Here is a 16,963-nt window from a genome sequence, read left to right on the forward strand (position 1 = left end):
AATGCCAGGTTTGAGGTCTGAACTCTACAGTGATACTTTATCTCAAGCAAAACAAAACAGAACATTGAAGCCAGAAAGGAAGAAAGTTAAAGGGTCATTCAGGCGGTGTTTGCCGTGCCAGCTGGGCAGGCAGCCTTAGTGCCATCCCAGGAACCAGTGATGGAAGGACCAACTTCCGGAAGCCGTGCTCTGACCTCCACGAGCTCACCATGGCACTTCCTTTTATCACATACATGCGCATACACGCACACAGTAGTGGTAATGGTAACAGTAATAATACCTTTTAAAAAGTAAAGATTTAAAATTAAAAGCACACACTCTTCCTCTAGAAGAGATGCAGGAGGTGAGCCATGGCATCCCGCACTTCAGCATGGCGTGCGGGGTGGTCCATCTGGTGGAGTTGTCTGGTGTGAGCGGATGTTAAGTTACTATGTTTGGGGAGCAGCATTGGAAAGCACAAGTGCCTGGGTGATTCTGCCTCTCTGAGGAGGGGGACCTGGGGACCGAGGCCAGTCCTGATGGAATCCTGTGTCAACTCCTTTGAAAAGTGGTGCCTGGGTGTGCCACCCACTGTGGGGAAAGTGGGATTAAAAAAAAAAGTTCTGTGTCAGTGTCCTGCAGAGGCAGCGTAACCCGGGGGATCAGAGGCCATAAATGAGCATCAGAGAGGCCATACAGTTTATATGACGCTGAGGGTTAAAGGGCGTCACACGAGTAAAGTGTGTCACCCCAAGCCTGAGCCGCACGTGGCGCCGGCTAAGCCTTTGCACCTGGCAGGCAAGCCGCACGTAGCAAAAATCGTTTTTTGTTTGTTTGTTTGTTTTTGTTTTTGTGGAGGCTTATAAACAAATAGCAACAGCCAGGCATAATCAGTAACCTGAAGTGAGCTCAGTGCTGTCCGCTACACCAGGCAGGGTGCGGGAGCGCATCCCCACACTGCGTTTGAAGAAACTGAGGTCACAGGACATGGTTTTTTGGAGTTTGTTTTTTGTTTTTTGTTTTTTGTTTTTTGCATTTTCCTTAGGTCTAGTTAGATAAGAATAACATTTCACATAATGACTTCATCATACAATCTTTCCCAAAAGTCCCCCATACCCTCCCCCCCCACTCCCCTACCCACCCATTCCCACTTTTTGGCCCTGGCGTTCCCCTGTACTGGGGCATATAAAGTTTGCGTGTCCAATGGGCCTCTCTTTCCAGTGATGGCCGACTAGGCCATCTTTTGATACATATGCAGCTAGAGTCAAGAGCTCCGGGGTACTGGTTAGTTCACAATGTTGTTGCACCTACAGGGTTGCAGATCTCTATAGCTCCTTGGATACTTTCTCTAGCTCCTCCATTGGGGGCCCTGTGATCCATCCAATAGCTGACTGTGAGCATCCACGTATGTGTTTGCTAGGCCCCGGCCTAGTCTCACAAGAGACAGCTATGTCAGGGTCCTTTCAGCAAAATCTTGCTAGTATATGCAATGGTGTCAGCGTTTGGAGGCTGATTATGGGATGGATCCCTGGATATGGCAGTCTCTAGATGGTCCATCCTTTTGTCTCAGCTCCAAACTTTGTCTCTGTAACTCCGTCCATGGGTGTTTTGTTCCCAATTCTAAGACGGGGCAAAGTGTCCACACTTTGGTCTTCGTTCTTCTTCAGTTTCATGTGTTTTGCAAATTGTATCTTATATCTTGGGTGTTCTAAGTTTCTGGGCTAATATCCACTTATCAGTGAGTACATATCATTTGAGTTCTTTCGTGATTGGGTTACCTCACTCAGGATGATGCCCTCCAGAGGTTTTTTTTTTTTTTTTTTTTTTTTTTTCATAAGCACTCAGAAGTCTCCTCACACAGCTCCATCCTTGAACTGTATTCCAAAAGGGTCACAGCTGTCTTTCACTAACTTGTAACTACATACATGTCTAAGAGCCTGCGAAGTTCCTAAGAAAGTGTGTGCTGTGTTTTGGATAGAGGAATCCCTGGGAGTTAGTGCCCTACAACCCTCAACAACGAGACCTCGGCTAAGCCTTGGTAGGGCAGCTATAAGAATGATGGAGGCTGAGTTAATACGTGAGGCCATGGGAAGAGAGGAGGCAGAGTGCTGCCTGCATGGGGCAGTGGCGGAAGGGCTCAGGAGGTAGAATTGATGGCAACAACCTGGTGGTGTCCAGATGGCAGTGTCTGCGTGTAATTGGAGCTGCCATGACACTTGAGAGACAGATCTGAACTGAAATGTGCCTCTAGGTCTTCTAAAGGTGGTTCAGGTTATTGTGGTCAGCAGTGGGGGTGGGGACTCCACCTGTCTGAAGCTGGCTCAGGGGTCATAGGTTGGGTGAAAGAAAAGTGTCACCCTTGGAGACTGAGAGTCATTCAGCAGTGTCACAAAAATCAGACAACAGCCACCAAACCTGTGTTACCCTCCTAGGACTGCTGGGACACCTTTAGAAGACCTAGAGGCACATTTCAGTTCAGATCTGTCTCTCAAGTGTCATGGCAGCTCCAATTACACGCAGACACTGCCATCTCCATCCATGTGGTGGCCCGTGCCCATGATCCCAGCATTCAAATTTTAAGGCAGGTAGATCAGGTTCAACACTAGCCTGGGCTTGTAAGCAAAGTCTTGTCTCAAAATAAAACCAGTGAACCAATCAGTAAGTTTGGAAATTAGAAATCTGAGATGAGTTTAGTTTGGGCTGCGTTCCTCAAAGGCCCACAGCAGGAACATTTCTCCAGCTTCCAGCTTCCAGCTTCCAGCTTCCAGCTTCTGGGAGCTACAGGTGCTTTTTTGTTTTTGTTTTTTGTAGCTCTGGCTGTCCTGGAACTCACTTTGTAGACCAGGCTGGCCTCAAACTCAGAAATCCGCCTGCCTCTTCCTCCCGAGTGCTGGGATTAAAGGCGTGCGCCACCACTGCCCAGCTACAGGTCCTTTTTGATTGAGGATTTTCTTTTCTTTTTGGGAATTTTAAGAGGGAAAGAAAAGATAAAACTAGTAGTAGAGGATGGAGCAGCTTGCTGCCGCCCGCCGCTCCTTCCCTGGGCACCTGATGCGGGTCCTCTGTTCCTGAGTGTTGGCTGGAATCTCTGCTCTTAGACCTGATCCTGGACCAGCAGGAGCTGCTCCGAGACCTGAGCGACAGCGTGCGGGTTAAGGTGCGGGAAGCCCTACTGAAGAAGCACCACCACCAGAACGAGAGGAGGAGGAACAACCTCATCCCCATCGTCCGCTCCTTCGCTGAGGTTGGCAAGAAGCAGTCTGACCCGCACTCCATGGACAGAGACGGTGAGGGGGGACTTGGGGGCGCTTGCGGTTTGTTTTGTTGGTGCTGCTGCTCCGCACTACTTCTCTTTGGTGGGTGGTGAGCAGGGTGGCCCGGGACTGGTACCGGTCTCCCCCTTGTGCTCTTAGAAAGGGAGCAGCTGTGAGGAGAGTGCCCAGTGCCCACACTGATGCTCATCTGGGGCAGAGAAGGGAACAGGCTTCTGTACTTGTGCTTTTGGCTCTGCCGTCTGCAGAGTCTGTGGCCCTGGACATCTATTACAGCCCTTCACATGTCAAGTTAATAAAGACCATAGCAGGACTGTCCTTCCTTTGTTATGAGATTTCCAGGCATTCACTTAAGTCTAAAGCCTGATCCCGGGTGCAAGTGGGTTGCAAACTCTTCAGCTGCTAATGGCTTCCTCCCCGTGGCTTGGCAGAGCCTTGTCTGTATTATCTTCTAGTCTCTGTGTTTACTAAGTTAGAGAGTGCAGACCTTTTTGGGAACCTGTTTCTTCTGCAAGCTTTCTGTAGAGGTCCACGTGCACTTCTGGCTAAAGGTCACTGCAGCTATAGAGAAATGAGAGAGAGGCCTTGACTGCTGAAGAAGATGGAGGGAGTAGCCAGGCCTCTTGCTTACCATTAAGTGTGTGGGGACAGGTGTGAAGGGACCCTGCTCCCTGCTGCAGAGTCCTCTCGGCCTCTGTTGTGAAGGCCCAGAGGCCCGGGCTGTGTCAGAGGGGAAAGGGCAAGCTCCTAGCGGATTCTGTTTGACTTTCTCCCGCCAGGGCAAACGGTGTCTCCTCAGTCTGCTCCAGCTACAAACCTTGAAGTGAAGAATGGTGTGAACTGTGAGCACAGCCCTGTGGATCTAAGCAAGGTGAGGAGATGTGGCAAGTTGGCCTCTCTGTGCTATTTCACAGTCCTAAGACGGGCGCTGCTTCTGTGGACAGGGTGCCCATCACCCTAGTCTTCCCCCTTCATACACCCAGCCTGGGTGAGGCTGGCTCCTCAGTGATGGCCCTGCAGTTCCTTCTCATCTTCAAGTTGTCAGGAAGGTATTGTGTGGCTGCCTCCTGTCACTCCTAATGTCTCAGACGGCTCTTGGGGGCTGTGACTCGTGCATCTGACGAAGCAGTCAGGTATTAGAAAAAGAAAAATACCGTGACCCAGAGCTTCCAAGGAGCACGATGGGATGGAATTCAGGCCAGAGTTCTTGCACTAACTTTGATTCTTGAGGTGGCTCAGTGGATAAAGGTGTTTGCTGCCCGAGGATCTGAGTTCCACCCTGAAACCCTCACCAAGCAAGGAGAGTACAGACTCTCACAAGGTGTTCTCTGGCCTCCACACATGTGCGCTGCTGCTGCATGTGTGGACACGCACGTGCACACACGCTGACCTACATGTATACATTTCTAGTCAGTGTCCCCTCCCTGGTCCTAGTTGTTTTGTTTGTTTGTTTGTTTTGTTTGTTTGTTTTGTTTTTAAACAGTGGGACTGATGGGTTCTGTGCTGCCTCCACTCAGGGCTTTTGTGGAGGTGAACTAGAACAGTGAGAGACGGTTTTAACCTTGAATGACTCGTGAGGTAGAGCTGTGAAGAAGGTGATCGGTGTTGAAGACGATGGCCCCCAAATCACCTGAAGGCTCTTGTGCATTTCTAGGTGGATCTTCACTTCATGAAAAAAATTCCCACGGGGGCAGAGGCCTCCAATGTCCTGGTGGGAGAGGTGGATACGCTGGACCGGCCCATCGTGGCCTTTGTGAGGCTCTCCCCGGCTGTGCTGCTCTCTGGCTTGACGGAAGTGCCCATCCCAACGAGGTAGGGCAGCCTACTCAAAGCAGACGTGTGTGAGCGCTGGCGCTAGAAAGTAGTTATCCCTAAAGCTAGGGTCAGCTGCATAGAGAGACACGTCAGGATTCCTCGGAGTTGTGGGAGTAGGCGGGCAAGTGACACCGGGAGGCCTCAGGCTCTCTCCTAGTCAGAGAGCAGTCTCCAGGGAACCGGCTCTGGGCAGAGGTACTGGTGTCTTTCCATAGCGCTGGTGGGACTTGGCCATAGGTGGTGGCGTGGTGATTCGGAGCCCACTAACTGTAGTGTTCAGATGTGGGGAGCACAATTCAGGCTCCTCTCCAGGGCGCTCCTCAGCTTCCTCACCCTGCTCTTCCCTATTTTCTTATTAAAACAATAATGGGAATTAGATGTAACCTTGGATTTACACAACAACGCCGTGTTTTGAAAAGACATCCTTCCGGTAGCTAGTCTAGGTAGGTAGTGTCTATGGTAACTCTAAGAAATGTAGCCAGTTACTGAATAATGTCTCATAAATAGCTCCAAATGGTGTTTGGTCATAACAAGGTGTCATCTAGCTACAGGGTAGTTCTTTCCTTGAAGGCACAGGGACACTGTGTGGTAGCACGGAAAAGAGCTTTGCTGTTTGGAGAAGGTAAAACGCCAGCCTCTGTCCTTGCTTACAGAGTTCCCTCTTTGTGTGTTCTGGCAGGTTTTTGTTTATCTTACTGGGCCCAGTGGGAAAAGGGCAGCAGTACCATGAGATTGGCAGGTCCATGGCCACCATCATGACGGACGAGGTACGTGCCGCGCTGCCCTCCTCATTCTCTCATAAATGCTGAGTGTTCACTCTGTCCCAGAAACTAAATGCGTTGTTGGGATAAAATGATGGTTGTCACAGTGTCTGCTGGGAGCAGTTCAAGGAACGTTTCTGAGAGCCATTGAAGATCGAGGCAAGCCCCCCGGGAGGCTTTTCTTGCTGTTCTATCTCTTTGCTTTTCATACAGACAGCTTCTTACTGTGCAGCCCAGGCTGGCCTTGAACACCCAGTGCTGGGATTGTAAGCATTTAGCACTATGGCCACTTAACTCTCCCCTTTTCAAGGAATTAGAGATGCAGAAAATCCAAGTAGAATGTGTAGACTTTGTGTTTAATGTTGCTTGTAAAACCTGAGTTAGCCTTCCTGAGACTGTGGCTAATTAAATACACGGATGCCATTTGCATAAGGAAATGCTTCTATTCCTTGGGAACAAGACGAGTCTGCATAAGGTCAGGGCATGCCCTTGCATGTCACGTGTCAGCTGTGGCTTGCTGTCCCACACCGTTGCTCTGTGCGGTAGAGTTTCCCGGGTGCACGTCTCCGTGGGCACAGGGAAGCGTAGGCTGTTTATGATCTTTGATTCTTTCACAGAAGTGGTCACTAGGGAGCCCTTCTAGATTCAAACACACTCCCAGAATCTCTGTGAGTCTTGCCTCTCCAGTGGAGATTGTTTCACTCTCTAGCCCAGGCTGGCCCTCAGCTTGGCAGTCCCCCTCCCCTAGCCTCTGGAGCGGGTGGCTTTACAGGTGTACACCTGCACACCGAGCTTGGGTTCCTCTGAAAACTCCACGTACTTCGCTAAGCGCCAAGTTTTCTCTCTTAGATACCCACGGCAGGGATACAAACTGAGAGGCTGTGTCCCTGCTCAATTGGAGAGTGTCTGTGTGTGTGTCCCTGCCCGTTGGAGGTGAAGGAATTCTGAGACTTCCTAGGTTTTTTCCTCTCTGTAGATCTTTCATGATGTGGCATATAAAGCAAAGGAACGAGATGACCTCCTGGCAGGGATTGACGAGTTCCTGGACCAGGTGACGGTGCTTCCGCCAGGGGAGTGGGACCCGTCTATTAGAATTGAGCCACCCAAGAATGTCCCTTCCCAGGTAATGAATGCATGTAAGATAGTGGCGGCTGCTGTCGGGAGCTCCTGAAAGTCAGGAGTAACAAGCTAATCCACAGTAGCATGGGCCCGCTCAGGTGGGCTCGGGAGGACAGAGGGGGAGCGGGAAGGGTCAGATGGTGCCCTGTCAGACTGGACGGGACCAGAGCTCCTGTGTGTGCTAGGCTGAGGCTGGGCATTTACCCACGTGGATTTGCTCTTCCGAGACGCTCCCCCTCCCCCAGGCGCTCTTATCTCTAGTTTACAGGAGAATTAACTGACCTTCTAGGGCAAGATTTTAAAGGACAGTGAGATTACATCGAAGCACACTTGAAACTGTAATTTAGGTCATGTCTTGTTTCTGGGAAGCAGATTCTGTTGGGGAAGTCGTTTGATTTATATAAATACATACATCTCTCCCCCCCCCCAAACATTTTAATGTTGTTAGGGCTTTTGTGTTATCCGGGTGCCACCAAGGACAAAGAGGGGCTGACTGGACTCGTTTTATTTCCTTTTGTCAAAAGGAAAAAAGGAAAATGCCCGGTGTTCCAAACGGAAACGTTTGCCACATAGAACCAGAGCCACATGGGGGGCACAGTGGGCCAGAACTGGAGCGGACTGGGCGGTAAGTTCGGAGGCATTGCTTCCTGGGTGCCACGCACCGGCAGACAGCGGCTAAGGAAAGAGGCGTCCTCTGTCTCTAACATCCTGTGTAGAAGTTTATTGACCATGGTTGCTGTTCACACGAGACCATCTACTGCACATAACATGAATGCGTCCAATATCATATTCATTCTACTTTTTTGAACCATTTGTTAAGTTCTGTCTGTTCCCAGTCCTTTCTAGATGTTCCCTCTGATGTAAACTCAGCACCTCTCTCCTTCCTTGTCTCCTGGCGTTCTTCTTACTCTTTGTCTCTGATTTGATGCTGTTTCCTTCGGAAAGCCTTCTGATATTCTCTGTGGCTGACGCTGGGCACTTGTACTGTGGAGATCTTTGGCTCCCCATCACAGTCCACATCATACAACGTTGTTATCGTCGTCTCTCCTGCTGGACTGTTGGCTCCAAAGTCTCAAAGTCCCCACTCTGCCTCTGGCACTCAGCTCGCTAAAACATTATCCTAGCCCACTTAAAATTATGTAAAAGGTGAATGTGAGCCTTGGACACAGTGAAAGTTTCTGAAGCTCTCTGGACTGCACAGTCCCAGAACACACCACCCTGGGTGTGTTTTTAATTCTTCACACCATTAGTTGTGTAGCTTTGAAGGTAGATATGTCTGTGTGTGTGTACCATGTTGTGGGGGCTTGAGGCCAAACACACAGCCTTTGGGACAGTTATCTATGTTGGATGAGGAAGTATCTGGAGATCCCCTGGAGTGGACCCTGAGGAGGAGCAGGAAGGCAGTGGGGGGCTTTTTCTGACCGTCTAAGCTGGGGCTGAGAGAGTGTGGTGAGCCTTTCTGATGATGATACAGGCAGGGTGGAGCAGGGCAGGGTGGACTAGCTGCTTCCTCAAAGCCCAGAAAGCACCTCAGCAGGGCCCTCTGGAAAGGGGTTTCTGGGATGACTATCCCTTATTTGGGATGCAAATTCTTCGGAAGAGCTGTGAGGAAAGAATCCAGAGCTGCTGTCTCAGTGACACCCCCCTCCACACACACACATGTTGTGGTAGTTAAACGGCTTTGTGCTCCTAGCAGGTCGCGCTCCCAGTCACCCTCCAGGCCCCCCTGGATTATCGAATGAAAGACAGACAGACAGACACACACACACACCTCAGTTAATTTTAATATGCCTTGACTAGCTCAAAGGCTAGGCAGTTCTTATCTTTCCCACTGCTAGCAAACATTCCCCTCCGGTCCTTCAGAGTTAACATCTTTTCAAATCTATATTTCATCTCTGCTGCCCCAAACACAATTGGGGAAGTGACCTGTGTGGCCGGTCCTTTAGACATGGTCTTTCTTCTCCCCCAGCATGGCAATCTCTCCCTTCTCTCTTCTCTTCCAGTTCCAAGGTCCCGCCTTGGTCTCCCTGACCAGCCATTGGCTGTATGTCAGTTTCCAATCAAATATAGCTCAGGGCTGAGACCCTCAGCGTTTGGGAATGCCAGCCTTTAGGAACCGAATTGAATTGAGACAGCATTAGAACCAATCCCTTACACCCCTCCACATCTCCCCAAACACACAGGCTTCAAACAGGTTTCTGTCAGAACACACCAGGCAAATGGATATGAATGGCCTGTCCCGAAATCGCTCCAGGGACAGGTTCTCTAAGCCAGAGATCCAGAGCGTAGTGACCATCTACACAGCTAAGTCTTTCTTGCATCAAGCTTAAATTCTTATCTCTTTGTGCCTTTCTGCCTCCAAACACTTGATCATCAAGGACGATTCAAAGGGGGAAGGGAGCATCCTCATCTAATTAACGTCTGCGTTAGAGCTGGGCTTCACTCACTATTGAGATATGGGCTAACTCCAAAGAAACAATCATAGCAGGGTGGTGGTGGTGCCTGCCTTTGAACCCAGCACTGAGGACACAGAGGCAGGTGGATGTCTGTGAGTTCAAGGCCAGCCTGGTCTACAAAGGGAGTTCCAGGACAGCCAGGGCTACATTTTACAGAGACCTTGTCTTAAAAACAAAACAATACAAAAAGAAGTAATCAAAGTCCTTCCATGAAGAGTGAGCTGGTGCCCTCTTGTCTTAGGCAATTAGGTGGTGTCACCTGTGTCACATAGCTCCTGTCTGTCATTCCCAGACTCGCCTCCACGAAGAGGCTGAGCATTGTGGTAGCATCTCAGGAGCCTCAGTGAGGCAGTGTCAGAGATTCTTTTTCCCAGGATAATCTTCCTCAGATGGGGGTTGTTGGTAAAGGGTGACAGGCCTTGTACAAGACACTGTTGTAGGTAGGGCCCAGAAACCCTTGCATACTCCGCAGACTAATCACTGCCGCCGCCGCAGAGGTCCAAAGAGGCAAAGACAGGATGGTGCTGTGTTTCGAGTCAGACCTCTGGTCCCTCCCCCAGGCTGCCTGAGTTGCTTTGCCACACAGGCCGAGGCTGAGGCAGGTCCTGAGGTGGGGCTTCCTCTCTCCTCTTAAGAGCACAGCTAGCCTGTGAGGTTACTGGCATAAGTGCAGGAACAGCAGCGTCACACCAGAGGAAACCAGTGAAGGGGCAGTGTCTACCCTGTGACCCCCTTCCATCCCACCTCAGCCTGGGGCTTGTCTTCTGGGCTCTTGGAGAAGCAGAGAGGGGCAGCCATACTGCCTCCAGAGCAGAGTTACAGAGTGGACCCCACATAGTGGACACCAGCTCTACCAACAGTGAGTTACATGTGGACCCCTGCCGCGCCTGTCCGCGCCACCAACATTTTGCCAGTTTTGTTTCACTTATTTCCTCTCAGCTGTTTTTATGTTTTCTGGATGACTTTAAACCAAATCCTCGATATCATTTTCCTGTAACTCCGAGGACAGAACAAACAGTTATCCCAGTCTGTAGTCTGTAAGGTTAGCCACTGCCACTTCAGCTATGGAGGGCTCAGCTCACACTGAGTTTTCGAAGATTGTTAACATCTTTTTGGAGTTTATTTGTTGGTGTGGGTTCCACTCAGAGTTTGTGCTTGGTTATTAGGTCCGTCCGTGTCCCCCCCCCTTCCGCCCCCCCACCTTTCTTTTCCATTCCTTTTCTTCTATGCCAAGATCTGGAGTCAGAGCTGTCTTGAAGTTTCCCTGTGGTGAGGCTCCATTCTTAAGAAAGGTCTCAGCTGGAGGCAGTGCTCCTCCTGGGTGTGCATCCCGCTCTTCATTGGCCTCTGCGAGGACCCTGAAGCACTGCCGTCCAGGCTGCTGATTCTCCTTCCTGAGTAGCCCTGGAGCCTCCCCTCCTCTCAGCCCATGCTCTCTGAACACAGTGACCTCAAGGGTGGCCATTCTAGAGTGTGTGTTGCATGCTGCTGCTCCACTGTCTAAACTTTGTCAGTAACTTGACATGCTGTTAGGATTAAGTTCCAATTCCTCAAAGCCACTTACTGCCTCTGTGACTCAGTTTCTCCAACCGTGTCTGCAGGTTTTGCACCTTGAATGCAGCACATGGCCTCATGCTGGGGTGTCCCTCTGCCTTGTCTGGCTGTCGCCCAGGTCTTCCTTTGAGCCCCTGCTGAGATGCCTGTCCCTGGTCTGTGTCAACACAACCCCCAGTGTCATGCATCGCCTGTCCTCCTGCACTGTGGGTCTCTGAGAGCACGGGCTGTGCTTGTCTTGCTCACTGCTACATCTCCAGTGCCTGGCCAGGCCTGGTGGCTGGTCCTAATTGTCTTCTACTGGTCACGTGCATGAGTCAATTGTTATGCAAAGACTGAGGCAGGGGGTTATTCAGAGTGACAGTGTGCACGGTGGAGTGTGCACGTGGAGAGGCTTTACGTCTGGAAAGCCACAAAGGACAGGAACATCTTTAGCTACTTCTCAGGTCCCACCCAACAGCTTAGTTTGAAATTAAAGCTAATATTTGCTGCCTTCTTAATTTTTTGAATATTGATAAGTGGGTAATATGCAAGCCCAAATTAACTTTTTAAATGCTTGGTACATACTCAGTTTTGCCATATGTTATATCCTTGATTATAACAAAACCTCTCTGTGCCAATTCCAAAGAGATATGTGCTTGGGGTGAAGTTGAAGCTAAAGTATTACGGAGCACATTTGAAGTACTTTCAAATGTGTGCTGCTCTGTGCCCTCACGGAAGAGGGACTGCGTTAGAGGCCTGTCTGCACTGTCTCTGCAGGCTGTTTGGGGGCTTGGTGCTGGATGTCAAGCGAAAGGCTCCCTGGTACTGGAGTGACTACCGGGATGCTCTCAGCTTACAGTGTCTGGCCTCCTTCCTGTTCCTGTACTGTGCCTGCATGTCGCCCGTTATCACCTTCGGGGGACTGCTGGGAGAAGCCACTGAAGGACGCATAGTAAGACCTTTGCATCATTTCTAATGGTCCAAAACAAGATTTAAAGATCATGTAGTACCCAAGTTCTCTGGGGGAACATTACCTTGTCAAGGCTGGGAAGACTGGATCTTCTGTGTGGTTGGAGTTCTGAGTTATGGGGGAGCACGGTTCTGCCTGGTGTATGTATCCCTTGTGTGTTTAGATATCACTTCAGTGCCTGGTTGCCTAGTTGAGTTGCTCACCACCCCAGGAGTGGAAAAGTGAGAATCAGATTCGGTGACTGTGATAGCTCGTGGTGGGAACTACATCCTTGTGCTTTTTATACATCTTTGAATACCAAATTGAGCTGAACGATATAACTCAGTTGAGGAATCATGGTTTGGTACCTGAGTTATTAAAGTGGTGTCTGTTTGCGGAGTACCAGGCACTGTGCACCCATCACTCTTGCTTAGAGGAAATATGAGCAGATGAGTGTCAAGGCGTGATGCGGCGAAGTCAGTGTGAAAAACAACCCTTCTCTGCAGGGCTGTGGACTCTTGTCTTTTCTCCTCCTCAGAGTGCAATTGAGTCACTGTTTGGAGCGTCCATGACGGGGATTGCCTACTCTCTGTTTGCTGGGCAGCCTCTCACCATCCTGGGAAGCACAGGGCCCGTGCTGGTGTTTGAAAAGATTTTGTTCAAATTCTGCAAGTAAGACATTGGTTTTCCTGACAGTATCTGGGCATGGCTGCTATGCGGTCAAGAGGAGGGGTGGGCGCCCCCATAGCTCCTGTAGCTGCAGATGGCCTTTCTCTCCAGAGCCTGCAAAGTGTCTCCTCGACATTGCTAAAAGTCTTACATTAACATCAGTTTTTTAACTTGCATGTTTTTATTTTATGACTGTGGGCATTTTGCCTGCCTGCATGCATGCCTGAACACCGTGTGTGTGGTGCGATGGACACCAGAAGGTGGTATTGGATTCTCTGGGACTGGAGTTACAGATGGTTGTGAGCCCCTATGAGGGTGCTGGGAATAAACCCACGTCCTCTGGAAGAGCAGCCAGGGCTCTTAGCCATTGAGCCACTTCTCCAGCTCTTTTTATGTTGAACTAAGGTCTCTGTGTAGTTCAGGCTGGCCTGGAACTAACTGTAGCACAGGCTAGCCTTGCATTCACAGTTTTCTTACTTTGGTCTCCTGATGCTGGATGGTTGCACCGCCAGGCTCAGACCGACTGCTTGATTTTTCTTTTCTTCTTTCTTTTCTTTTCTTTCTTTTTTGGACAGGAGTTTTCTCTGTGTACCCTGGGCTATCTTGGAACCTACTCTGTAGGTGGCCTCAAAGTCACAGAGATCCTCCTGCCTCTGCCTCCTGAATGCTGGGATTAAAAGCATGTATCATCACTGGGCTGGCTTTTTAAAAAATTTTTTTTTAGATTTATTTATTTTATATATTTGAGTACACTGTAGCTGCCTTCAGACACACCAGAAGGGGGCATTGGATCCCATTGCAGATGGTTGTGAGCCACCATGTGGTTGCTCGGAATTGAACTCGGGACCTCTGGAAGAGCAGTCAGTGCTCTTAACTGCTGAGCCATCTCTTCAGCCCTGACTTTTTAATTTTGAAGAAAAATATCTTAACTGATGCAGCTTCCCTTCCGTTTACATTTTAGGACACTTTCCCTCCTCAATAGTCTGTCTGTGAATGATAGTGAGGCCTAGCGATGTTGTAATTTCAAAGTTTTCTTTGAAGATCCTTTCCCACTTTGTATTGGAAGCAGAAACCCACAGGACTGGAGTCGACCCCTTCTCCTTTGCTATGCGACCAGGCATGACCACCCTGGGCAGTAATGTTGGAAATACTGCACAGGCGATGCTTTCCTCCTGTTCCGTTTTCTGTATCTTTATTTACCCTGTGAACGCCCTGTGAGGCTCTTGAACACATTGTCCCCGGGCTTTACTGAGGAGTTCAGTGTGTGCCGTCTTCAGGGACAGCAGGTCTCAGGCTGGAGTGGCTAAGCTGGGAGTGATGGGCCACACTGCCCTGCTGCTTCTGAGCCGTGGTGTCTTTCAGGGACTATGCCCTTTCGTACCTGTCCCTGCGGGCTCTCATCGGGCTGTGGACTGCCTTCCTGTGCATCGTCCTGGTGGCCACGGACGCCAGCTCCCTCGTCTGCTACATTACCCGCTTCACCGAGGAAGCGTTTGCCTCCCTGATTTGTATCATCTTCATCTATGAAGCCATAGAAAAGCTGATTCACCTGGCAGAGACCTACCCCATCCACATGCACAGCCAGCTGGACCACCTGAGCCTCTATTAGTAAGCGCGCTCCCTGCCTCTCCCTGCCTTTTCTTTTATTTCATTTACTTAGAGAATTAGGAGCTTTCTCCTTCCCAAGGTGTGGGAATCAAGCAATTTACACTGCAGTGTGCTACAGGGATTTAAGTATACAATGTATCTTGATAGTGTTCACCCCAATTACTTTCCCTTGTGTCCCCACTGCGCTGGCTGTCCTTCTTTTGTGTGTGTGTGTGTGTGTGTGTGTGTGCGTGAGTGTACAGTGGCCACTGTTTGGAGGCTAAAGGACAACTTGAGAGGAGTTAGTTCTCTTCTTTCACCATGTGGGTCCCAGGGGTTGCACTCAGGTCATCTAGCTTGGTGGCAAATGGCTTTATCCAGTGAGCCATCTCACTGGCCCTCATCTTAGAAGTCCTGTGCGTTCCACCTACCTGACCCCAGGAATCCTGTCTTAACCTCATTTCTGGCTTGTCTGTAGGCCTCCCCCACAAGTGGCATTTTTACGTGGCTCTGAGGCGAGCCTGAACACAGGCATTTTAACTGAGTCATCTCAGCCTTTTTATTTGATGTTTTTGGGACAGGGTATGTACGTTGTCTAAGCTGACTTTAAACTCCTGACTTCAAATGGTGCTTCTACCTTCGTCTCCCAAGTACCTGGGACTTCAGGGGCATAGCAGCATGCTAGGCTTATTTTTAAATTAGCATATAGTAGTTGAAGATATTTACGGAGTACAAATGTGATATTTCAACACATGCATATAATATGTAATGATCAGATCAGAATAATTGGCATATTTTATGGAATGAATTTTTCGAGTGCATGTGTGCATGGCACAGCTTATCTGTGGAGGTCAGGGGATAACCTCAGGCACTGGTCTTTGTCCACCATCTTGTTTGGCAGAGGCTCACAGTTGTTTGACACTGTATGTTCCCAGCTAGCTGACTCTGTCTCCAGCTTGTTCTTCATCATAGGCGTGATGGGTGGCAGATGTCCACAGCATCCCTAAGCATCTAGAGACTTAAACTTGGGTTCTCATGTTTGTATGGCAAGCGCTTTGCACACAGAGCCGCCCTTCCCAGCCCTGGGTGGAGTCTTTAAACACTAAGTATATTTGATGCTTCTTGCTCTCAAGAGCTGAAACTTAATTCTGTTATGAAAGGCCTGGCTGCTAAACATACAGGTGAAGCAAAAGTAGGAATGGCTGTCAGCCTACGGTGCTGCGGACGTGCTGACTGTACCTCAGCCCTTAGGACCCATCTTTGAGAACTGAAGTTATGAGAGCAAAAGCTCTTAGGCTCCAGCCTAGTCGTGGCTGAGAACAATTGGTAGCCAGCTGGCTGCTTCCCTCAGGGCCGTCTTCCTCTTTCCCTAGCTGCAGGTGTGTGTTCCCGGAGAATCCAAACAACCACACCTTACAGTATTGGAAGGACCACAACATCCTGGCTGCCGAAGTGAACTGGGCAAACCTGACAGTCAGCGTAAGTCTGGGCGTGGCCGGAGGCCCTCCGATGACCGATGACCACCCCGTCTAAGAAGGACTTAGGTAGAGGAGGGGCAGCACTCTGCCGGACCCTGGCACTTAAGCTTAAGCGGATGTAGTGGCTGGATGTAGTGGCTCACCTGTAATCCTAGCACTTGGGAGACCAAGGTTAGAAACATTTAAGTTTGAGGCTATCCAGGGCTATATGGTGAGGCCTGTCTGGGGTCTAAAAATGGGCTACTTAGATCAAATAACCAGTAACAATGTGTGGGCTTGTTACTGTTAACTCTGCTAAATCATCTTGATATACTTATAGATTTCCTTGCTGTTTTCACGCTAAAATTGCTACATTTTATTTATTGATCTCTGTAGCATCCTTGGTGGGAGCAGTTAGCTGATGCACATTTCTGTCAGATATTCAGATATTCAAAGCGTGAATATTTAAGTTCTAAGGTTTTCTCTAATAAAAATGACAGCAACTTCTAAGTTCTTTCCAGAGCCTAGGGAGGAATGTTTGTTCCAGAGAGTTCTAACTTTGTGTCCAAGTGTCTTGGTTAGGACCACACAGTCTTCTTGACAAGGACCTGCTAGCGAGGGCCGCAGCCTGTGTGGTGGTCAAGTGGATAATGTGGGCCTGTGCTCCCCAGCAGGCGATGGCAGTGCGGGGTGAACTCGGAAGGCAGCAGCCGGTTGTTATGTGTGCCCGACTCTTGTCACCCAGAGTGCTTTTTGCTCCAGGAATGCCAGGAGATGCACGGGGAGTTCCTGGGATCTGCCTGCGGTCACCACGGACCCTACACGCCCGACGTGCTCTTTTGGTCTTGCATTCTGTTCTTCGCCACCTTCATCGTCTCCAGCACCTTAAAGACATTTAAGACAAGCCGCTACTTCCCGACCAGGGTAGGCAGCATGCTTATACTTTGCCTGTGTTTGGTTCAGCTGTCCGTCAGAATCCTTTCTCGGCCCCACGCTGGGGCAGGCTTCTCTAGCGCTCGCCAGCTTCTTCCACAGCTCTGTCAGGTGCAAGGAGGAGGCTTTAAACCTTTGCCGTTTAAAGGGACCAGGTAAGTTAAGGCGCTGGAAAGCTCTCTAGAGGTAATGTTGGCCTTCCAGAATAGTGCTAAGTTTCATGTCTCAGATCCCCCAGACACTTGGAAGTAAGGCCAGAGCAGGCATATTGAAAACAGTCAGTTGGAGAGATTATCCTGCACAGTCTAAAGGACCCCAGAGCCCCTCCCCACCCGTGGTTGCTACCGTAGTTTATGAACTTCCTGGCTGCTGCCCCGGCTACAGCAGCCAGCCTGCCTGCCGCCTGCCTGCCTACGGCTTGGATTCTCTC

General features: G+C 49.8%; 1 protein-coding gene across 1 annotated transcript in view; it reads left to right on the forward strand.

Annotated features, from left to right (window-relative positions):
• Slc4a8 (solute carrier family 4 member 8) overlaps positions 1-16,963 on the forward strand; it is a 54,182-nt gene that overhangs the window by 21,078 nt on the left and 16,141 nt on the right. Inside the window, exons 6-16 of the mRNA XM_021182731.1 lie at positions 3,078-3,266; positions 4,031-4,122; positions 4,906-5,063; positions 5,746-5,833; positions 6,804-6,950; positions 7,471-7,571; positions 11,716-11,890; positions 12,426-12,559; positions 13,919-14,164; positions 15,517-15,622; positions 16,363-16,524. Coding sequence (XP_021038390.1) covers positions 3,078-3,266; positions 4,031-4,122; positions 4,906-5,063; positions 5,746-5,833; positions 6,804-6,950; positions 7,471-7,571; positions 11,716-11,890; positions 12,426-12,559; positions 13,919-14,164; positions 15,517-15,622; positions 16,363-16,524 — 1,598 coding nt within the window. The remainder of the gene's footprint in view (positions 1-3,077; positions 3,267-4,030; positions 4,123-4,905; positions 5,064-5,745; positions 5,834-6,803; positions 6,951-7,470; positions 7,572-11,715; positions 11,891-12,425; positions 12,560-13,918; positions 14,165-15,516; positions 15,623-16,362; positions 16,525-16,963) is intronic.

The sequence above is a fragment of the Mus caroli genome, chromosome 15 (assembly GCF_900094665.2).
Source record: "Mus caroli chromosome 15, CAROLI_EIJ_v1.1, whole genome shotgun sequence".
Classification (NCBI taxonomy): Eukaryota; Metazoa; Chordata; class Mammalia; order Rodentia; family Muridae; genus Mus; species Mus caroli.